This window comes from Spermophilus citellus (genome assembly GCF_964194105.1).
Source record: "Spermophilus citellus genome assembly, chromosome: 6".
NCBI classification, from domain to species: Eukaryota; Metazoa; Chordata; class Mammalia; order Rodentia; family Sciuridae; genus Spermophilus; species Spermophilus citellus.
The window spans coordinates 14,592,566-14,616,492 of record NC_138187.1 but is presented as its reverse complement, the minus strand read 5'-3'; the positions used below and the strand labels follow the sequence as shown (position 1 = coordinate 14,616,492).

At 41.4% G+C, this 23,927-nt stretch overlaps 1 protein-coding gene across 10 annotated transcripts; it reads right to left on the bottom strand.

Annotated features, from left to right (window-relative positions):
- Positions 1-1,263: 1,263 nt before the first annotated feature.
- LYRM1 (LYR motif containing 1) lies at positions 1,264-23,840 on the bottom strand. 10 transcript variants are annotated; one of them, XM_081300408.1, is made up of 5 exons: positions 23,522-23,840; positions 22,012-22,202; positions 10,793-10,963; positions 5,899-5,991; positions 1,264-4,020 (listed from the first exon to the last, which is right to left on the bottom strand). In XM_081300408.1, exons 2-5 carry the CDS (start codon positions 22,081-22,083, stop codon positions 3,904-3,906), a joined length of 453 nt encoding a protein of 150 aa, XP_081156534.1. In that variant the 5' UTR covers positions 22,084-22,202; positions 23,522-23,840; the 3' UTR covers positions 1,264-3,903. The 10 variants fall into 10 exon arrangements, with proteins under 10 accessions (XP_081156534.1, XP_081156531.1, XP_081156535.1 ...); XM_081300405.1 differs by having other exon boundaries at positions 10,793-10,964; positions 23,538-23,840; XM_081300409.1 differs by having other exon boundaries at positions 22,012-22,191; positions 23,538-23,840.
- Positions 23,841-23,927: the final 87 nt, after the last annotated feature.

Sequence of the window (23,927 nt, the reverse complement as noted above, 5' to 3'; positions counted from 1 at the left end):
TTTGCCACATGCTACCTCCCTAAGCACTTGGCTGTGTTGATACAGACTCCTGGAAGAGATGTCTAGCTCCAACTACACAACACTGCCAAGAAATTTCAATCACTTGTTTCTCCCCAAGGCCAGCTGGAAGGGAATCCTGAGGGAGATAAAAGATTGAATTCTTGATGTAGTGAGTTTTCACTAACCCTTTCATGTAGCTCTTTGGCTCTAAGTGGCTTCTTTCAGGGTATTCTATTGGTCACTTCACAGCTGAGCATACATACAGCTATTTGAGTCTTAATGTATCTGGCCAGGATCCTCTTCACTAAAACAAATGTCCTGACTCAGGGTCTTCAATTTTTTTTTTCCTGAATGCGGGAAGTTTCTGAGAACCAATAAACATATTTCAGAAAACTTCCATTTTAGTTCCTTTATGGCACCAAATTCTGATTGAGGAATCTGACTTCTGAGATCAGCAGATCATCCTGGTGATCCAAGAGATTAAGCACACCCTTGTTTTCCAAATCTTGCCACTGAGGAAGTAGAAACCATGAAGAAGAGCTAGGGTCTAGCTTTTGCAGTAGGTAACTTAATAGCTATTTTTTTTTCTGAAGAAACCTGACTTTTTACAGTGAGGGAAAAAATCAGAAAGCACAGACAGCTGGAATTGCTGTACCATTCCAAGTAGCCTGGTCAGACACGTGAGATGGAAAGATGGTCAGGATCCCACATCCCAGAATCTGGGACTGGTAAGTAAGTCACATTGCCATCTGTAAAAGAACTGTCAGAGAGGGGGTTGCTAAGAGCACAACAGAATTTTAATTACAGTTATCCAGTTCCAGCTCCAGCAACAAAAAGCTGAGGGGTCAAGGGACAAAATGTTTTTTGTGTGATGAATGAAATTTTTGTAATTTAAAAAAAAGTCTTTCCTCCACTTTGAAAACAAAGATTGCCCTAAATTTGAGGTCATTTTTAATTTGGGCCTGTGTGGTAATAAGGTCTCCTCCTGGGAAAAAGCAATATGCTCTTCAGAAACCATGGTGAGTTAGAGGCTGCAGTCCTAGGCCAGAGATGGCCAGAAGTCAGCTCTGGGGGAAGCAGCAGGCCCTGATGCGTAGATGACATCAGACAAACCTGGCCACCAAGCTAGACCTTGCTCTTGAAAACCTAGCTGCTGAGTAGCTGGTTATGTTCAGTCCATCTCAATGATGGAAGAAAATTACATTAAAGGAGGGGATGCAGGAAGGTAGGTTGTACTTTTATTTTTTATATTTTTTAAAAGAGAGAGAGAGAATTTTTTAATATTTATATTTTTTAGTATTCGGCGGACACAACATCTCTGTTTGTATGTGGTGCTGAGGAACGAACCTGGGCCGCACGCATGCCAGGCGAGCGCGCCACCGCTTGAGCCACATCTCCAGCCCCTAGGTTGTACTTTTAAATATATATATTTATTTTTTAGGTGTAGTTAGACACAATATCTTATTTATTTTTATGTGGTGCTGAGGATTGAACCCAGGGCCTTGCACGAGCTAGGCGTGCACTCTACCGCTGAGCCACAACCCCAGCCCTAGGTTGTACTTTTTTAAAAGACTGAAGATGGGGATTTTATAGTCTTGGAAAGAAAATGGGGAGAAATATTAAAAATAAAAACAAGCCAGATGTGGTGGTGTACACCTGTAATCCTAGAGATTCAGGAGGCTAAGACAGGAGGGTTGCAAGTTCAAGGCCAGCCTCAGCAACTTAGCAAGACCCTAAGTGACTTAGTGAGACCCTGTCTCAAAATACAAAATTGTAAGTGCTGGGGACTTAGCTCAGGGGTAAAGGGCCCTGAGTTCAATCCCTAATACCAAAATTTTTAAAAGTTACATGGAAGGTTTGATAATACATTGACAATGAAGGCTGTGCAACAGTATATGCATCTTTGCAAAGGGGGCTAGACATAAAATCACATGTAGGTAAGATTTCTGTGGTGTAGAAGGTCCTCAAAGGTTGGCTAGCAATTAAATCAACTTTGTGGAGAAGGCTGGGTGGGAAGGGTGGTTTCTACATTCAATGGACTAAGGCAAAAATTACACCTAGTCAAAAGTTACTTAAAAATGGAGCATGAGGGAGATGCACAAGCCATAGCCCACTTGGCAACACAGCCAGTTCTTCCTCCAATGTGGGTACATACAGCTCACTGGCTCATTGGCCGACCACCAGACGAAGCAGTTGGCTTGAGTTCACAGACACGATGTTGCATGGGAAATACTTAGAACACTAGAACCAACTCTAGGCAGGGAGATGCTTCCATACTGAGACCCAATGAAGGAAAGTGACTGAAAGAATGGCAGATTTCTATCCCCCAATTTAAGCCAGGCTGGGACACTGCACACTGAATGGCCACTACACCTGCCAGCACATTAAAATTTCTGTCTCTCTGTACCAAAGGCCTATTGCTGCATTTGTGTTAAGTATGCATGTGCATATGCTATTACTCACAGCTGCTCTGTATATCACTGCCAAACCCTGTAGTACTTACCCCGAGCATGATAAAGTATGTTCCTGCTCATAGGAGGCAAGTTTCATCAGCTGCTTCTGAGGGTCATCATATCCCATTTTGGAAAGAATACAAAGAGACCAAAATTGGTAGAGACTTGTCTTTATTGGTGCTCCAACTCTTTGGAGGTAACAGAGAATGATAGTGATATACAAATGTCTTAATGTGGACTCTCACCTGACTCCACACAGATATATAAATCCTTTGTGTGTTCCTTTCTATTGGTCTTATTTCTGCTTGGACATACTTGAAAGCTATTTCAGACTTTGTATTATTCAATTGTGTTAAAGTCAAAAACTCATAATGAATGCAGGTTGAATTTCTAGTAAGCTCTTCAGATCCAAATGCATCTTAAGTAATCATGGCTTTAAGAGAAGGCTCTAAGGTAAGGTAAACATGCCTGCATTCAAAGCGGCTTAAGAGGTGGAGGCAGGAAAAACACAAAGCTCATGCTCATGGCCAGCCTCTGCAATTTAGGGAGATCCTGTCTCAAAAAATAAAAATGGCTGGGATGTGGCTCAATGGTAGAATGCCCTGGGTTTTATCCCTAGTACCATACCACGCGCACGCGCGCACGCGCACACACACACACACACAAAGATAAACATACATTTAACTAAGGCATGCACTTTTGTGTATGGGGAGGGGGGGCATAGGTGTTACATAAAATTTCCATGGTCAGATTGAAACACCATGATCAATCTTACTTTTTTAAAGGGAGTTCATCTGGAAATTGAAAGGGTCACAAGACTTATAAACAAGCTCACACAGAAACAACCACTTTTATGTAAATCTATAACATTTTGCTTGCTGGGTATAGTGGCACATGCCTATAATCCCAGTAACTCAAGAGGCCGATGCAGTAGGATCACAAATTTGAGGCCAGCCTCAGCAACTTAGTAAGGCCCTGTCTCAAAATCAAACGGGATGCGGGAAGGTGGGTGCTGTGCATGGGTATGTAGCTCAGTGGTAAAACATCCCAGTTGCCAGTATAAAAAATAAGTCTCCTTTAAAAATATATTTTGAAGGAGTTTATAGTTTTTGAATAGCCAAAAGAACTTCTATACCAACAACTGATGCTTTGTATTGGCTGATGTGTGGCAAACAGCATTCCCATGAAAAATTTCATCACCTTTAGCTTTCCTCCCACCTGTTTCCAAAGGTGACTTTAGTGACCTCTAGGGTTAATGCCATCTGCTCAGGCAGCAAGACCCAAACAAACCCTTGGGATGTGTAGACACATACTATGGATGAGGACTAGTTGTGGAGGTCCGAAGAAGCAGCTTGTTTTTTTGTCCCTAATCAAGGTGAAGAGTGCTGTATTCTGGTTTCCATTTAAGACAGAGATGGCTCATCATTCTTGGAAATAAACTGACTTCTGGTTAAGAAACTTCATCATGGGACTTGAGATACACTGGTTTGGAAAGTTTCCTCAGTTTCTCCTGGGTTCGAAGTCCCCGGCCTTGTAGTGGCGTAAGGCCCATTGGAGGCAGATGAATCTAAACAATAAGAATAATGATGATATTAAGAATTATACTCATAAATTATTGCTGCTGCTTATATTCATTGAGGATTTACTCCCTACTATGCTGCCTGCTAAGTGCTAAATCTACCAGTGACTCATGTTTATAATCTCTTCACTCATTGACCTTTAATAAGAAATTATTATTCCAGTATTTATACATGAGAAAACAGAGGCTCAAATAAATTACATCCTAACTTGCTCAAGATTGTACATTAAGTGGGAGAACCAGGATTTGAACCCAGACCTGTCTGATTCCAGCTCTTGTGCTCTTCTTTACCATATTATCTAAATATAAAACAGTGAGCACAGATCACTCAGCAAGATGGAAAGGTACCCAAAGGGAGAGAAAAACAAAGTGTGTATACAAAGATATTCAGTGCACAGTGGAAAACTGGGACCAACCTGCTAGTAGATAGCTAGCTAGTTAATAATGGCTGTGATGGTTAATTTTGCTTGTCAATCTGACTGGCCCAGAACAAACATTATTTCTGGATATGTCTGTGAGGGTGTTTCTTGATGAGATCAGCATTGGGATCAGTGCACGTAGTAAAGCAGACTTCCCTCCCCAGTGTGGATGGGTGTCCTCCAATCTGCTGAAGGCCCGAATAGAACAAAAAAGGCAGAGGAAGGAAGAATTTTCCCCTTTTGCTCTCTGTCTGCCTTGCTTGAGTGGGGATATCTTATCTTCTCCTGCCTTCCCACTGAGATTTACACCATCAGTCCACTTTGTTCTTAGGCCTTCAGACAAAGACTGAATTCTGCCACTGGCTTTTTCCTGGGACTTCAGCTTGCAGGAAGCAGAACATGAGATTTCTCAGCCTCTATAATTGTGTGAACCAATTCCTCACAATACATCTTCTTTTATATATACTCAGATAAATCTATCCAAATATATACCCATCCCACTGGCTCTGTTTCTCTGAAGAACCCCAATACAAGGGTACATTCCTACAATAGTATACAACGTAACCATTTAAAAAGATTGAGGTAGAGCTTTATACAAAGATGTTCAGAAGAGCTGGGCATGGTGGCACATGCGTGTAATCCTAGTGACTCAGGACACTGAGACAGGGAGAACACAAAGCCAGCTTCAGCAATTTAGTGAGGCCCTAAGCAATATAATGAGACTTTTGTCTCAAAAAAAAAAAAAAAAAAAAAAAAAAAAAAAGCCCAAAAAACAAAACAGAAAAACTGTCTAGAAGTGTGGCTCAGTGGTTAAGTGCCTCTGGGTTCAATCCCTGGTACTCCCCCCAAAATAAAATAAACAAAAACCCAAAACAACAAAAAATGTTCAGGAGTAGGCAATAAGTAGGCAATAATAAAACAAGTATGCCTAGAATCTCATATATGTAAAGAAATGTATAGGAAAAAACCTAAAAGATGTATCACCAAATGATTAGATTGAGTCAATACAATATCAAATTGCTGCTTTTTTAGGTCAAAGACCAAATATTGTCATTTTCATGTGTTGCAATATAATAGTTACAGTTCTTATTACCACACAGTGAGGATTTTGGTGAGAATTTTTGACAGTTTTTACTTTCTAATTTATGTATTCTTTTAACGTTTGAACTTTATTCTTTTAGTAACAAAAAACCTGCCTTTTATAATAAGGAAAGTAAAAAGATTTTCATAAAAAAGGTGGAGGTCAAAAGAGAACACTATATAAACATGAGCTGTTTTCCCCTCCCATATGTAGGGAAGTTGTACCAGAAGGAGAAACCAGGCATTCATTGACACTCTAGGTGGCATGCAAGGATATGCCTCTTACAGTAGCTTGGTATACATTCTTAGAAATAACTGGGTCAACAAGGATAGGTAGCCCCCACCTGTTAACTGGAGTTGCACTTACAGGCCTTGGGTAAGGAATCTGGTAATGTAGTCCAATTTCAATTCTGGCTGTGCATTCATCTATACACTGTTTAATCAGGTCTCTGTCTGTGAGCTATCAAAATTGGAAAACAAGTGAGGCTTTTTGCATCCTTCTAAATGTTCATAAAGTATAGGTACACATGCTCTCTCAGCCTTTTTCAGTTTACTAGCCAGTAAATTAAATATTGATAATTTCTTTGATTCCTAGCACAAAAATATTTGATCATTTGAAAAATTAAATATGAAAATTTAATATTAAATATTGCAATTTAATATTAAAGCTTACTGTGGACTCAATTTTTAAAATAGTTAAAAGAGGTAATACATATACATGCTAAAAAATAATATCAAAGGATATAATGAAAAAATTATGTCTCCCTTCTTCCCTTGTCTTCCAATTCCCCTTCTCAGAGATAATTTACCAACAGTTTCTCCTGCGTCTTTCCAAAGATATTCAATGTATATATAAGCCCATATGTATGTAGAGACTTGGCTTTTCCCTTTCACAAACAATAGCTCACTTTGTTTTAAGCCCTGTTTTTCACTAACATAATTTGAAGCTCTTTCTATATTCATACTGAATATAGGGCTGTCCTATTATTTATAAAAGCTATACAAAATTCCAACATAAGATTTTATTATAATTTAACCAATATCCTGCTGATGGACATTTAGGTAATTTCCAATCTTTTGTCACCATAAACAATTCTGCTAAAGATCCCTCTGAAAAAATTTTTTTGGCTCAGATGCAAATATAGCTAAAAGATGAATTTATAGAGAAAGAACTGCTAGAAGTAAGAATATATGCTCAGGCATTTCTAATTCTCACCGTATTCCCAAGTTACCTTCTAGAGTTTGCACCAATTTATACTCCCATCAACAATGAATGAAAAAGTGCTTTTAACACCTTTCTATATTGATTAACATTAAAGTAACCTGAATTTTCATCCAGTGCTGCTCAGAAACCCCTTCAGTAAGATACTGGAGAATGATCTACCTCTTGTTTTAAACGGCAATTTCTTTGCTCCCCAGAACCACAAAAACAAAACAAAATCCCCCAGAACTGTAAATTGTTTTGCTCATTAGTAAGAGGAACAAAGAGTTTCAAAATCTCAAATTAGTCAAATTGTGACAGTCTATTTTCAAGTAAAGGGATGAAAAATTCATTCCGAAAAACAGAAAGCCCAACAGGAGAAGGGGAGAAACTATTTCATTCTAGGATGGAAAATGAATCAACACGTGGATCTGCTATGAGTTTGCAAGTGGCCCAAGAGTAGAGCTAGGATTGCATCAGCCCCAGATGACACCCACAGTGAAGTCTGGGCCCATGTGGCTTGGAAATTCCAAGGGAGTTCCTGCCTACAGTGCCTGATGGAGCAGAGGGGAAGAGTTCCAGGAACAGAAACACAGAGAGGCACACCCAAGTCCTCTGGGGCAGAGTCTCAACTGTCTGACCTCTGTGCTTCTCAGAAACTACTGCTCTGCTGCCACATTGGGAACAGATTTCCACATTCCCATCTGCCCATTGGGATTCAAAGCAATTAATGAGATACCTTTGGATTATTAAATTCTTAGTGCAATTAAAGTTACAAGAAACTGCTTATGTCTGCATGAAGGATTAAGGAAAAAGGAGAAACCCCTGACAAAGATACTGTGAAGTATGCTGGATCTTCTGGAGATCAGCTGTCTATCTGAACAAGCTCAGGCCAGAGTACTCCAAATTCAGCTATTCATGGGCTGCCTGCAGGATTTTGCCATATCCACACATCACCTATACTAACAGTAAAATTTTTCTCTAAGTGGACTCTCTCCTAAGCTGTAGTATTTGTGAAATTCTACCTTGGCTACTTTCCCCCTAGTACATGCTAGTACATATCTTATAATTAGAAACTAGGGCACCTCTTTTCTGCACCCTCAAATAATTTCATGTAGCATCGGTGGCACATACATCTCCCGCTGGCTTACCCCTTGGGCCAATCCAAGCAGAGGTAGGATTACCGTGATACCTGAAAACATAGCTTCGAGTAGTTCTCAGATGAGGGAGCCTGCCTAGATATAGTGGGCATATCTTAGGATACTCCCCCACACCAGGCTGGACATTGTGGGATCATAATCTCTGCCTTCAACTATTAAGGCTACTATCTGTGCAGAACAGCTCTAAAAAATAAAGCTACAAAAAAGGGACCTTGGTATATAATTAATCAAGGGCAATGATGGCTACAGACTATTATTGTTCAAAGTAGTGGCTAACGTGGGGTTAGGAGAAGCAGAAAAATTGAGGAAAACTTCTTAGAGGTCAACTAAATCAAATGATTTGTAAATTGTTCATTAATTCAACCATGCTAAGCAAAGTAAGCCAATCCCGCAAAACCAAAAGCTGAATGTTCTCTCTGATAAATGGATGCTGATCCATAATGGGGGATTTGTGTGTGGGGGGAGAATAGAGGAACTTTGGGCAAAGGGAAGCGGAGGAGGGAGGAGGCATGGGGGCAGGAAAGATGGTGGAATGAGATGGACATTGTTACCCTAGGTACATGTATGACTGTACATATGGTGCGACTCTACATCATGAACAACCAGAGAAATGAAAAGTTGTGCTCCATTTGTGTATAATGAATTGAAATGCATTCTGCTGTCTTGTGTAACTAATTAGAACAAATAAAAAACTTAAAATAAAAAAAAAATTTAAATGTTCATTAATTCAGTGAAAACTGCAAGGCAGGTCTCATGGGATATGAGATAAGTGTATGATACTGTCTATGTGCTCTAGAACTGACCTTTGTTGGGAAGACCAACCTAACATAAATGAAACAAAGAAGGAAAAATCGTAAGTTGAAAATTATGCATTTGATACTACATACCAAACATCACAACTTAACTTGCTTAAATGTGCCTGAGACATTTGCATTAGCTTAGGGTTGGTCAAAATCATCTAACATAAGTATATTTTTGTTATTATTTTTTTTTGGTGGCACTAGGAATTTGAACCCAGAGGCTCTTTACCACTGAGTCACATCCCCAGAGAGAGAGAGAGAGAGAGAGAGAGAGAGAGAGAATTTTTTTAATATTTATTTTTTAGTTTTCGGCGGACACAATATCTTTGGTTGTATGTGGTGCTGAGGATCGAACCCGGGCCGCACGCATGCCAGGCAAGTGCGCTACCGCCTGAGCCACATCCTCAGCCCAAACTTTTTATTTTTTATATGGAGATAGGGTCTTGCTAAGTAGCTTAGGCCCTTGCTAAGTTGCTGAGGCTAGCCTTAAACTTGCAATCCTCCTAAGCTCCCAAGTTGCTGGGATTACAGGCTTGCACCACCATGCCTGGCCAATGTATATTTTATAATGAAGTGATGAATATCTCAAAATTTGAGGTACAGTTTCTACTGAATACTTAGGGGTCATCTATATATATGTACTAATAAGTTCATTATAAATAATATACAAAATAGACATTTTTTATAGAATGAAATAGAAAAAACAAAAATATCAGCTGAAGTATTTTATTTCTATTCTTTGAGGACTGTTTAAGGACTTCATGGGGAATACAACCCTGGTTTGGCAAGCCTGGTCTACACTAAGCAGAAAGAGTTTGGAGAAGCTGGAGAAGGGTCAGAAGAGTAGAGGGAGCCATCATTACCAACTCAGCCTTAAAAGGCAAGGAGGCTTCAGGGATTCCAAAAAGGGGAAATCAGGAGGTTTTCTTTGGAGGCACTTGTCTCGGTTGTAATTTTATATTTCCTCCCATCTAACTCTGAAATATCTTTGAGGGACCTTGTCTTGGTTTTGCTCATTTTCATATCCCTGATGTCTAGCTGGTGTTGGGCACATGCTGGGCACTTGAGTGCTTTCTGAATGAGGAATAAGAACAAAGAGTTGCTGAGTGGTGACAGGAGCTACGACAAGTGCACAAGTGGGGAGGGGAGGCGAGTTCTGCTCTGGATTATCAGACAGTGGTGAGGTCCTTTCAGGTGCTGGTTGGAGGCCAAGGCCAGGTATTCAGATGTGAGGGCTGAAACCACATATGGTTTCATGTTGCATGGGCCTCAGTGCAGAGGGCTGACCTTCAGGGGACCCCTATAGCTTATGGGAGGGAGTGTGAAGAAGGCAGGGACAAAAAGAGACAGACTCAAGATTCAGGGAGGGAAAAGTATGAGAGCAGATTGGAAGTTTCACGAATCCATTGGATCAATGCAAACGAGGCTGAAGAGAAGCTGATAATCTCCTTCCATGCATGACACCTGTGGTCTCCCTAAGGAGCTCAGAGCTCAGGCCTTATGGCTTGTTGGGAATGGATCAAATCTGGCTCCCTGGGGTCTGGGTGTGCAGTTCTGTCAAACTGGCTAATAGAGGCATTATTTTATTCAATTCTATGGTCCCAAAGGGCAACCTCACTCTGCTCTCCAAAGAGGCTCAAGTTCAAAGCTCAGTTATGAAGGGAACCCTGTGTCTTAATGCTATTCTCTTCCCTCTGAATACATCTATATTTGGAGGCAATGATTAGTTTATAAAGTGAAAAAAAACATTTCAGTGTGCACCTCCTGTGGGAATGGCTTGCAAAGGGCACAGCATGTGACAAACAACTCTTCCTCTAAAAATTTTCATTGGTCTGACTTTAGGTCACCTGGTTCATAAGGTCTTCTGAGGACACTGAGCCACTTACTGGCCAGACTGAGATTTGGAACAAGTGAAGAGAGCAGCACGGCTGTGTTGAACTCTAGCGGTTGAGCAAGCTAATAAAACTGTGCTCAGGCCCCTCCTGCCCAACTCGCCACCATTTTGATTTGTGCTGCTCTGTCCTCTGAATTTAGGAGAGAAAAGAAATGAACAACATGAGAAACTACCCTTCTCACAATCTCCAACGGAGGCCTACTTACGTTTTTGTTTTTCTGGAACAGTGTTCTTGCTTCGTTGAGTATGTACTGTTTTTCTCTGATGGTGTCTTCCATCTGCCCTGATGCCGCCTGCCATTTCCTTGCAAGCCTGAAAACCCGGCGGTAGAGGCCAAGAACTTCTTGTCGTGTTGCTGTTGTCATCTCCAGACCCACCAAAATAGAAGAGGAAAAATTTGCATAAAAATGCAATTTGACAGGAAGCAGCTAGGCAGATGTATATTTTTAAAAAATCAAGATTTTTAATTAGTCTAGAAATACTGCTCTTTGTCAACAGATCTGTTGTGTAGCATTGCCAGAATGGCTTGGCAGAACCAGCAGCAAACTTAACTGACCTTGAACATCATCCCGTGGCTGAGGGCTGCTCTATCATGCTGTCTGCCCTGAGGGCCATTTTTGCAAACATTGGCAAAACCAAAATTCGCATTTACTACCCTTTAAAGCCAGTGTTAACAGATTATATCAGAAATGATACTTTTAGTGGTAAAATTACATCACAAACCTGAGTGCCTAGAAGACACACTTGGAATAACTGAATTTTCTAATTAAGTAAGAACTGGTAATTAAAGCTTAGGTTGTGTACTCAAGTGCCTCCAGGGCCTGGCAGGCAACATATGTGAGGGTGCATGGCTGGATGGGGACAGTGGCCAACTGACAGGACACACACCTCTGAAAGGGGACAGTTGCTATTCAGCTCCAGCCAGCTGTTAACATGCAGAAACAAGAGCCTAGAGATGTCAGATGGATGGGCCTTATAGCTTAAGAATAGGTGGCAATCTAGATTTTAATAATATAAATTTCAAAACAGGCTCATTCATTATTTCTGAAAATGTGAGCACCATGCAGGGCAAATAAAATGACTCTGTAGGCTCAATTCCACCCAAAGGCAGTCAGTGTATGACTCTCTCTTTTTTCAGCCATATGGGGGATGGAATTCAGGACAAGCACTCTACTACCGGCCTACACCCCTAGCCATTTTGCAGGGAGGGTACTCAAGATTGAATTCAGGAATACTAGACACTGAGCCACATCCCCACCCCCGGGCCCTTTAAAACTTTTTTTTTTATTTTGAGGGCTGGGGTTGTGACTCAGTGGTAGAGTGTTTGCCTAGCACGGGTGAGGCATTAGGTTCGATCTTCAACACCGCATTAAATAAATAAACAAATTAATTAATTAAAGGTATTGTGTCCATCTACAACTAAAAGTTTTTTAAATTTTTTAAAATTTTGAGACAAGGTTTTGCTAAGTTACCCAGGGTAGCCTTGAACTCAAGACCTTCCTGCCTCAGTCTTCTGAATAGCTGGGATTCCAGGTGTGTGACACACACCCAGCAGGTTATGACCTCTCTTTAGTTCATCATAACATTTTAGGAAATATTTCTCAAATTTTTTAAATCTATTTTCCTGTCTAATAAGAACTGTAAAATAATTATAATTGAAAATCTTTCTGGTGATAACAGTTTTAATTCCAGAGGGCTTGGCTAAATGAGAACTGACCTAAGTATATTTCCTCGAGCTAACTGATTTTTTTTTTTAAATGAAATTTCTTTCACCTGGGTACAGTGTTGCATGCCTATAATCCCAGGGATTCTGGAGGTTGAGGCAGGAGGATCGAAAGTTTGAGGCCAGCCTCAGCTGTACCCAACTTAGTGAGGGCTTGTCTCAAAATAAAAAATGAAAAGGGCTGGGGACTTGTGCCCCTGGCTTCATTAAAAAAAAAAAAAAATTGTCACTTTTAAGTTATTTTTATCCTGAAATATTTCAGATACAAAAATATCGAGAATTATACAAGTCCTATATTCACAACAAACCTTAAACAGATTAAGTATATACTGATGAAACTCTCATTTAGCCACTTTCAAATCACATTCCCCTTCCTCACTAGAAGAAACTGCTATCCTGAATGCTCTTTATCATTGTCATGAGTTATCTCTGCACTTAACACTGTATGGTATTGCTCTGCCACTTGCATTTTTTGTGCATCATATTTGCAAGATCTGTGTTGTCACCTGAGCTCTAGTTCAGACATTCTCACAGCTGCAATTCAGTCCACTAATGAAGACATCCCAATATACTGTCTATTCTGTTGATGGGCATTATGTATTTCAATCTCTACACAAAAGCTTCAGCCTATTTAATATTTACATTTCTGCATCTAAAATTTCAAGGAAAACAGTTGTGGAAATGTTTCACTGGTGGAGGTTTCTGCTTGGTTAGAACAATAAATATTGTATTGCCTTTGACAAGGGGACAGACAGGCTGGAAGACCAGGGGGACAGATTTGGTGAGTAAGTAGCAGGGCCAGACATTTGGACATGCCATTATGAGTCTTGGATTTTTCTCAAACAGGCTGATCAGGATTGGGGAGTAGGCTCCTCACTGCCATGTGGGAACATGACCCATTTCCAGCCCCCAGGAGGAGGCAGGATACCTGGAGATGGTATGCTTTAGAGGGTGGTCCTGGGCTTACAGGAATCTGGGCGATGGAAGCTGGAAGAGGGTGTATATATCTAGAAATACTAGGTACCTTCAAGGAATTCAACTTCCAGAGAAATAAAGATGACTGCCTCTCCTACTTACCCTGACCCTGGGTGACCTTTCTTGAGCAATGAGGAACAACTGAGGCTTAGCTACTTGATGAAAACCTTGAAAGCACTACTCCACCCAAGGAAAAGGTTAAATGGATCAAAGTTATGTACAAAACCAATTCTGAAGTCCATGATGCTTCACAGAAAAAATGCTTAAAAGGAATTCATAAAAACCAATAGAGAACATCATGCGTAATAAAAAAACCAGATGAGATGATGACATTTTTCCTGGTAAGGAAACAGGTTTTTGAGTTTCTGGCTCTCCCTAAAACTCCATGGTTTCATCTGAAAATACATGAGTCAGTTCCTGTGAGGGACAGTCACGTCTATTAATGATTGCTTCACTTCTCTGTCATTAACAGACAACGCTTCCTTAACTTGGAGACACTTGCCCCTGAAAGTGAAGGTCAGGCATATTAAGATCCAGCACACTCCTCCAGAGCCTGACTTGAATGAGTTTTCTTCCACTGCTCTGAGAACCACCCTTTAAACTCTGATCATATACCATAATCTGAAAACAGAAGTCCTGTAGTTAGGTTAGTCAAGGGGACAAGCAATACTAACAACTGATACTTAGAAGGACTATTTTTAAAACGCATTAATTAATGTGTTTTGAAAACTAATCCTGAAAAGGAGATAGGTGATGATTCTCTATTAGGTGACTCAGAAAGCCCAAGTTCCAAAGATTTCCAGAGAGGAGGTTTTAAAGCCGTAGTCACTAATAAGTACTATCAACAAGTCTTGAGAATAAAAGCAAGAAAAATTAAGTATGTCTTTTTTTTTTTTTCCTTACTGATTTCTTTCAGTTCTCTGAGGGAACCATGATCTTATCCATGCTGTTCCCTCTTTTCGGAAGCCCTTCCCTGACCTCCTTCCTCCCTTTTACCTGACCAACCCCTACACATCCTTCAGCTCCCCATGAAAACATGGTTGACTCAGAAAAATCCTTTCCCCCTTCTTACCTCCTTCCCCACCCACAGTTTGGGGGGTCTCTGCGGAAGCTCCCCATGGCTCTTAATATTTCTTCTTTTTAGCATTCATCATTCAAGTAATGGCTTGTTAATGTCTGTTTCCCCCAGTGGACTCTAGTGTCTAGAAAAGGACATCATTGGTATACAACAAATGTTTGCTGAATAAATGAAAATATCTCTGGCTACATAATACCTGTGATTCTAGACATGGAATTGGTCAGACATTTAAAAAAAAAAGCAGTTCTTTTGCTTTTGGTTTAGTTTTGTCTTTTCTCTTAGAAAAGAGTTCATTTGTAACTTTTTTATAAGGAGATTTTCTCTGCATGGATTTAATGGCCTGAAATCAATATTTTTTTCTTCTCACACTTTTTTCTAGGTGTCAGAGGTCAATTGAGCATAATGGGGTCTGCTGGGAGGGTTCTTTCAGCAATATGGTTGTTTAGAGGACAACACTTGAACTGCAGTCACAACTGGCTATGAAGTCTATTACACAATTCTTACAGTTTGAGTTTTATAATTTTTGAGATTGACACTTAAAACTCTGTTCCTTTTCATCCCCTTAATCCCTAAATCCCAGAATGAGAAAAGATAGAAAATATGAGGTGAGCCCAGAAGTAAATGTAATTGGAAGCTGGTCTCTTTTCTTAAAATCATACCTCACGTATGAAGACTGTCAAGATGTAGTTCACTATGGAGTGCCCACGTATAGAGAAGGTGCTGTTGCTAGTGTTTGGCCTCTGGTCTTAGTTGGGAGAAGTTTCCCCTAATGCAGGTGCCCTGAAGTCTGTTTGGGGAGGTGATTCTAGATCTACACATATTTAAAATAAACAAATAATACATCTATTAGTTGTGATTATTTTAATGAATCTTAGAAATAGCCCACTAAACACATTATTTCGAATCTGTGTAATATAGAGCTTGCTCTAAAGAAATGTTTTCTCTAATATGAGAATGCTGATCCATAATGGGGAAAGCTAGGAAGAGGAGGGGTTTGGGGGTGGGAAAGATGGTGGAATGAGATGGACATTATTACCCTAAGTACATATGTGATTGCACAAACTGTGTGACTCTGCATGGTGTATAGCCAGAAAAAATGAGAAGTTGTGCTCCATTTATGTACAATGAGTTTAAATGTATTCTGCTGTCATATATAACTACTGAGAACAACAACAAAAAAAGAAATGTATTATCAAAATTTTTATGTTGGTTTAAAACACAGGAAAATAGCAAAAAAAAAAAAAATGAACCGTAATAATTCTGAATAACAGAAGCATGGGAGCTATGCTCTAAGGCACCTGCTATAGCATACTTTTTTGTCATTTTTTGGAGGGGAGAGATGCAGCCTTCCACATAGAAGGACTCTTTTCTGCTACCCACCTCACCTCACCAAGTAGACACCTATTTACTATCCAGCTTTTCCAGAGCACCTTTCTCCCTGCATCTATCATAGCCAGCTATTGCTTTTATAGTTATATCATTGTGTGTGCGTGTGCGCACATGTGTGTGTATAACACAGGGTCTCCAAACTCCCAGAGGGCGGGGACTGCTCATTACAGTGACAATATTAAGAGCTACATTGCTTTGCATTTACTATGTGCCAGACAGACACTCCACAAGGTACTTTACAAATATTAACCCCATAATCATCACAGCAATTCTATAAGGCAGGTGCTCCTATTATCCTCATTTTACAAAGGAGGAATCCGAAGCAGAGAGATTAAGGAACTTGTCCAAGGTCACAAAGCTAGTAGTAAATCAGGACCAGGTTTCAAACCCCGTCTGAAGCCAGAACCTGTTTAAGCTTTTAGTATGTAGTGATTACTACAAAGGCAGCTCCATCTTAATAAATGTTGTTGGATGTGTGTTGATTGCTTGAAAGAGCTTAGCCAGTGGAACAAAGAGAACCAAACAGTTCCATTCCCTTCCTATACAAAGAGCAAAGAAAGCAAATTATTTTGTTCCTTGATATGAATTACAATCTTTTATAAGATTCCTCATATAGCGTCTGCCCCTGCATCTAAGTGCCCTTCTTCAATAATTATGGCGCTCATCAGCATCTCTCAAGGAGGCTGTGCACTTGTTAGAATGCTCTGTTCTCCTGTTCCCTGTGGCAACCCTGTCCCCTGACTCCAAGGAGAGCTGACATCACAGCAGAGACACCACGGCATGGGCTCATTCCACTGCTACCACCCTGCGACTTTACTCTTCCCAACCATCTGTTCATCTGCTCGGCATTTATGGGGTGCCCACGACGTGCCAGACACATGTGGGTCTGAGAATACAATGATGAGCAAGCACTCAGGTCCTCCTAAACGTATGTTGTAGCGGCAGAAGCAGATGATATACAAGAAAGACAAAGAATTCCAGACAGTGATAACATGATCTGAATGAAACAGTAATGTTACAAATGAGCAGAAATCAGTTATTTTGGGTTGTCAGTGACATTTCACTTGGGTCCAGAATGGTGTGGAAGAGCCTAACAGTGGAAAGAGTTAAGGAGAGGGTAGGGCAGAAAGAGGGAACAGCAGGAGCAAAGCCTTGGAGGTGAGAAACAGCTTCAAAGGTGAACAGCAGTGCAGCAAGAGTGTCCCGGGAGGAGGCCGCAGGTCAACACACCCAGCACCAACTGTGGGGATGGCGTCAGAAGAGTTTGTAGTCCAAGAGGAAAAGGAAGATGTTGGTGGTTTCAACCTAAGCAAAGTGTACCAACAAGGTGTGCTTTACATCTTTTAAAATGTGCTGCAATCAAAGCATATCATACTACTTATGATTTCATCACTCTTATAGATGGTAAAATAGGAATCTGGCTTAATGCCACCTAACTAATTGACAGGAGAGTCAGGATCAAGGGCCCAAAAAGCAGGATGATTGTTCCCTGTCTCACCACAAGCTTTTTCCTGCTTTTATTTTGGAGTCAGTAATGGAACTCATAACATGCAGTGATCAGTCTAAAAAACAAAACTAAACACCCACTAACTTTTCCACTTGCTATAAGGGTGTAAGTATAGTGACAAGGCCTGGGGATGCCTCAGGAACCTATTCTATCAGGCACACACCTAGGTGCAGGGTATGTCCAATCCAGTTTTACAGAAGTACCACAGGCTGCATCTGCTTAACCCTTCTTTCCCACCTCTGGGAATAATTTCCTCCATCTTTGGAAAGACCATTACAGCAGGAACACTTAGGAGTTTAAGAGCAGAGATGAAAACTCCCTTTCCCCAGATGAAATTTATAGAAGTATGACTCTGGTCTCAGGAATGTCCAGATTCCAAATGCTGGACTCTTAGGAGGCTTTGCCTTCCACTGAATAAAAAAGTGTTGTAGTACAAACCAGAGAAGAGACAGAAAAAGACACTCAAGCCCCAGGAGCTGAAGGGAAAGACCTCTTTCCATTCTTTGAAGAAAGACCTGACCCTGGATGGAATTTTTATTTTTTCTCAGCACAATTAATGACCATAGTTGAAATCTCTCAAGCACCTCATGATTTTTGGTGGGGCATGGGGGAGATTGTGAAATCCACCCAAATGAAATCAGGCCTATGACTCACTGCACCGGTGGCACGTCCCATGTCCTGCTGGCTGGCTGCTTAGATCTAGGGGCCCTTTCTTCTTGCCATATGAAGGCCCCATCCCACACGACTGAAATATTCTTTCTTTGCCTATCTGCTGCTTCTCACACTTTGGCTTCCATCACTTTGGGGCAGGGGTGCCTTTTTATGGGTCACTGTCCCTACTATGTGCAGCCCTGGCATCTCCAGCTTGCCCCTAGGATAACGTTCAGCCTACTCTGTTATACTTTTAATTTGACCTACCTTTCTTCTTTTACTGTGTGTGTATGTGTGGGGGTGAGGGGAAGAGGGCTGAAACTGTTTTATTCACTACACTTTTATGCTGTGGGGTCAGGACAAAGAAATGAAAACTCAGTGTTATTTAGAGGTAGGGGGAGGGCCTATCAGTTCCATCTAGCTATAAAAAATACACAGCTATGATATAATCATCACTTGTTTTAAGGCCAGTTAGGGTTTGCCCACTGGACTAAAATGTTTTATAAGGCTTCTGGAAGCTTAGAACCAAAGATTTGGGAAAAATGGGGTTCTGATTTTTTTTTCTTCTAATACTTTGGGGGAATAAGGCCCATTACAACCAATGATCAGAGGTTAAAACCAACCCAGGGAATTGTAATTTAAAGTGTTTGTCATTTGGAAAACCTCTAGGAATTGAAATGCTCTGGAAGATGCTAAAGCAATCAGACTTTCTTTCCCTGAGCAGCAGAGTGAAGAACACCCATCTTGGATATGGACATCAAAAATTTTCCACATTTCTTACTATAAAGTGCAAAAAACAAATTTATGGGCTTTGGGTAGACAAAGGTGGGTTTGAATCTTGACTTTACTCTGCATTGGACAAATTATTAGCCTTCCTGAGCCTCGGATTCTTAAAATGTACTACAGGGTTACAATAGCACTGTCTTTGAAGAATTGTAAGGATTAGCCACGAGATATTTTATTAAAACACTTAGCACTAGGAGTTAGAGGTACAAATTACCCGAGTAAGAGGAAATAAAGAAGGAACACCGAGAGGCCTCTTGTATCTATGCCATGCTTTGTCTGCAGAGAGGGGAAAAGAAGTCTGATGCCTGTTGGTGAATTTATTGCTTTGTGGTAGAATGGATTTTCCTAAAGCTGTTTCCCTCTGATCATTAATAATCCCTGTACAGTAAAGGGCTATTGTTCTTCAGTGTGAGTAAATAACCTTTTGGAGACACTGCTTATCTTCAGGCCACAGCACATACTTCTTACTGGAAATACAGTGCAGGTGCCAACACCAAAGGCATGACCAGGCTTTCCTTCCTATTTTTCTTCCTTTATCTCTTACTCCTTGTTTATCCTCTGGTTGCTTTTCTCCTAGATCTGTGACACTTCCTACTGTTTGGCATACACCAGTATCCTATACAATAGCGTCGTTACTATAATCAATCTTCAAGTGAAACTGGGCACCACACACCCGTGGTCCTTTGCCTTCCTTCCCTTCCATCAAGCAACACAAACACACACACACACACACACACACCACCACCACCACCACCACCACCACCACATACAGAGACTTGTTTCCTGTCCTGGATTCAGTTTTTGGTTACTAGAATTCAAAAAGGGAAGTGTAATGCCACATACTTTTGCAAATCTCAGGATGTACTTGTGGGTGTGCTTCACCCTACCGCAGCTATTCTCTGAAACAGCATTTTTTTTTTTTTTTTTACACACAGAAAGCGATGAGAATATTGGTGTGTCAGAGACTGGGGGCAGGGAGGAAAGGTACTTTTATTTTACCTAAGAGAAATGAAACTCTCTGTAAAGGGGCAAAACTGAAATATCCAAAAGACTTCTAAACTAACTATCCCAAATAAGATCATAGGAGGTAAACATACCCATTCTAAATGCAGATGTCCCTCAACTCGGACCTGATAAATTTGTCAAAAGTTGAAAACATCTTAAGTGGAAAATGCACGTGTTATACCTAAACTACCATCATGGCTTAGCAACACAGCACAATGTGAAGTCTTGGTTGCTCACCCTCATGGCCGAGTGGAAGTTCTGGGTGGCTAGCAGTGGCAGCCCTGTACTGGGAGAGTACTGGATGACATATTGCTAGATCAGGAAAAGATCAAAATTCAAACACATATCACTTTCACACCATTGAAGTCAAGAAATCCTAAGTTAAACCATCATTCAGTTGGGCCCATCTGTGTATTCCATTAGCACTGAAGTGCACACAAGATTATACTTGTGAAGGGGAACTCCAATCAGACCACTGTAACCAAGCTATATTGACCAATAGATATACAGGCTATTTACACTATAACCAAGATATATCAACCAATAGATATACAACTCTTATTCCCTTTAGGGTAACAAATTCTAAGTGAATTTCAAGTCACAGTCCCTCAATTCAAAAGAAATAGGAATATCTAGTTCCTTATCAGCATTTTTTTTGGGGGGGGGCAAAGGAACACTGGGGATTGACTCCTCCTGGAGTCAATATTAAAAATATTTTGAAACAGCATCTTGCTAAATTGCTCAGGCTGGCCTTCTCCATCCTCCTGCCTCAGCCTCCTGAGGCATAGGCATGAGCCATCATGCTTGCTCCTTATCAGCACATTTTAAGAGATAAAGACAAGCTGAGGGTCAGTAGGAGGTGGCAAAAACCAGTTAACTAGAAGTAAGTGGTGTCAAAGAAGTACAGGACAGGCTGGAATCAGACCAATGCTGAAGATCAACCAGTCATTCATAACCCAAGCCAGGATTTTCAACCTTTTATAGCAGCTAGGGAAGTTAAGAGAGCCAAAACATTAATCTAAATTCCTGTTTTGTGATAATTCTTAGAAACTGGATTAGGAAACTGATAAAAGGGTTAGATTGCATTAGATACAGCTGGAGCTTTTTATTAGCAACTAACCCTAGCTCCAACTATTCAAGGGAAAACATCATCTGCACAAGGGACCAGGGCTTCAGAACATTTTCCAATCTACTACCAAATGAGCAACTTTTCTTATCTGTAGGCACACTTCAGCTTCTAACCAGATTAAGTCCCTTAAGAGTAGGAGCAATGATTGTCCAGTCTTATGATATGAATAATAAGCAGCCAGAGTACCCTTAAGTTCCTCCAGTTTCAGCACTGATCAACAAAACTTTCAGTGATGAAACTGTTCTGTCTGGGCTTGGTGGTGCATGCCTGAAATCCCTGCTACTTGTGAGGATGAGACTGATCAAGGCCAGCCTGTTAACTTAAGAGAGACCCTGTCTTCAGAAATATTTGTTCTTTCTGCCTCATTCAACAGGACAGACACCAGCCACATGTAACTATTGAGTGTTTGAAATATAGTGTGTCCAAAGACCTGAATTGTTATTTCAAAGTCACATGTAACTAATAGATTATATATATATATATTATAGACAGCATAGCTCTAGACCAAAAAATGCAAATCAAATGTCCACAGGGGTCAGCCAGGCACTGGAAGGGAAAAGAGGCCTCCAGCATACTTGGGGAATAAATCACACAAATTGGGAAAGCAGTTCTTAAGCTTAACGGACTTGCTGTGTAGGAATCTCAAAGAACCTCAGGCTAGCGTCAGATTGTTTGATTTTTCAAATGAAGTTGAAAAATGTGGATTTTGATGCCCAATGTTGTCAAGTTAAAGAATTTACATTACTTTTTGGGCCCAAAAATATGTTTGTAAGCAAAATGTGTCCAGCCATTTTGCAACTTCTAATCTAGGCCAACTATTTTGGCTCAAAGGGCCTTATCCAAGGCCACTCTGCTGGTTAGTAGCAGATTCGAGATAGAAACCTAGTCCTTCTGATTCTTCTTCTGATATCTTTTCTACTAGATTATGAGATGGAACATAATTGTGATGATGTTAGCAGCAGCAGCAAGCACAAGAACCCCTTTGTCAAAAGCGACTAAATTCCATAGCTGATAATATATGAACTTTGTGTTCCTGTCCAGTAGAACCCCATGTTGTACCCTATAGGCAAGGCTCTGTACCAGGAGTCAGGAAGACAAAAAGATGAAATAGTCCAGGAGAAAGACAGACATGTAAATAAACATTTATCAAAGTCACCTTTTCTATAATGGATGCAAATTACCTGTGCATAAGTCCAAAAGCACTGACAGCTGGGAGAGGAAGGAAGGATTTGAGCCAGACCTTTGAGGATGCATCTCATATCATGAGGGTGGGTCCCATTATTCCAGTATATTAATGGGGACTTCTTCTTTTATCGTTGATGTCTTGTCCATATTAAGTCTCCTTTACTGGTCTCTCCCTCTCTGGGTAATATCTAAGTGTTACAAGCCCAAGGAGTTTGGGAATCTCTACCCTGTTCCTAGGTGACCTAGGAACAGACTCCCCCAAAACACACACACACATTTATTATCTCCAATTACTACTTTCCCCCTAACTTGAATACTTAACTTCTCTCAACATCTTTCTCTGGATTGTTAACAGATTTTTCATACTTAGCTCTGTTCAGGAGAACCTAACAACATTCTTTTCCAAACTCTTTTCACTTTGGAGTGATCCCTGGGTTCCACCCTCTCCCACACACTTCACATCCAATTGGAAGCAAGTCCTGCAAACTCCAAAAATACTCCCCATCTATTTCTCTCTCTTTCCACAAAGAAGGCCCTTTCAGCAAACACTATTGTCACCTCTCCCTTGGCCTAAGGCAACAGCCTTTCAACAGGTCTGACTACCATTCTCCATCCGGCAGCCAGAGTGATTTTTTTTTAATTATTCTTTTAATTGTCGATGGACCTTTATTTATATATATAAGGTGCTGAGAACTGAACCCAGTGCCTCACACATGCTAGGCAAGCGCTCTACCACTGAGCTACCACCCAGCCAGGCTACAGTGATTTTTTTAAAAAAATGTAAATCAGGTCAGGTCACTATCCTACTTAAAATCCTTTGGTACCACAAAAGCCAAATCCTTGCCTTGGGCAAAAAGGTTTTGCCAATTCTTCAGCTTCAACACAGATCACTGCCCATTTCTGCTTCAACCACGTGGTCCTCCCACCAGCTCTTTTCTCCACCTAGAAAGCACATTCTTCCTTCTTCTCAAACCGTGACCTCCTCTGACAGTCTCACCCTATGTAGTGCAGCCCTCCCACCATCTTCCATCATTGCACCGGGCATTTCTCACTTGTGGATATCTTCTGAATTGATTGACTTGTTGACTCCTGCACTAAAAAGATCTCAAGTCTGCCGATCAGGGAGGTACGACGCTGACTTTCAAGTGTCCTACAAAGTCTCCGTTTCCGTGCGGGAGCTAGTTTAGGCCGACCTGCCTAAGCCAGGCGCCTCTCGCCCCCCAAACTGCCCCCGTCTTCTCGCATCTACATTCGGGGATCCAAAAGGTTCAGAGAAGTCTCAGAGGGACCCCCAAACCAAGCCTCCCTTTCCTCGCCCATTTCCCGGAGCCAGGTCCCCGAGGCTAGTGTCGATGACACTAATCCGCCCTCGCGAGGCTGGGGTCACACAGGCGCGTCTCCTAGCGACGCCGCACCCGCACCCCCACGGCATCCCTGCCTCTGGGGAGCCAACCCCTTCCCCCGGTTCCCGGCGCCAGGAGTCAGAGTCTCCATCCCTTACACTCACTCTGCGTCAGTCCTACCTTCCCCCACCCACAGAAGCGCCGCAGCCCCTGGCTGGCAGGGAGGAGGCGGCGCCAGGAGCAGAGCGGTGGCCGACCGAGCTCCGGCAGGTCGGGTAGGACAGGCCGGACCAAACCACCGGGAGGACTAATGTGGGAGCATGAGTCCCAGGTCAGGGGCAGTCTCGAGCTTGCCTAAACTTCCAACTATATGCCGTTCCTCGTCGCATCCAACAATGTACCCAATCTCATACTCTTTGTTTTTGACCCTTCACCCCTCTCGCTATCCTGCTCCCCCATTCCAGTCAAAAAATGGTCCAGCCCAGCTGCATGTAGCCTTCCCTCCTGGTGGTACGTCTTTGCCCTTACTTGGCTATGGCTTCGTACGTCTTTGCGTACGCCGTGACGTAA

Coding starts and splice junctions, on each gene's coding strand:
- LYRM1 (XM_081300405.1), bottom strand. CDS start 22,088: ATGAGATGCATCCTCAAAGGTCTGGCTCAAATCCTTCCTTCCTCTCCC. Junction 10,965..22,011: donor TGCTTTTGGACTTATGCACA/GGTAATTTGCAT, acceptor CTCTTCTATTTT/GGTGGGTCTGGAGATGACAA. Junction 4,021..5,898: donor AGATTCCTTACCCAAGGCCT/GTAAGTGCAACT, acceptor CTTATTGTTTAG/ATTCATCTGCCTCCAATGGG.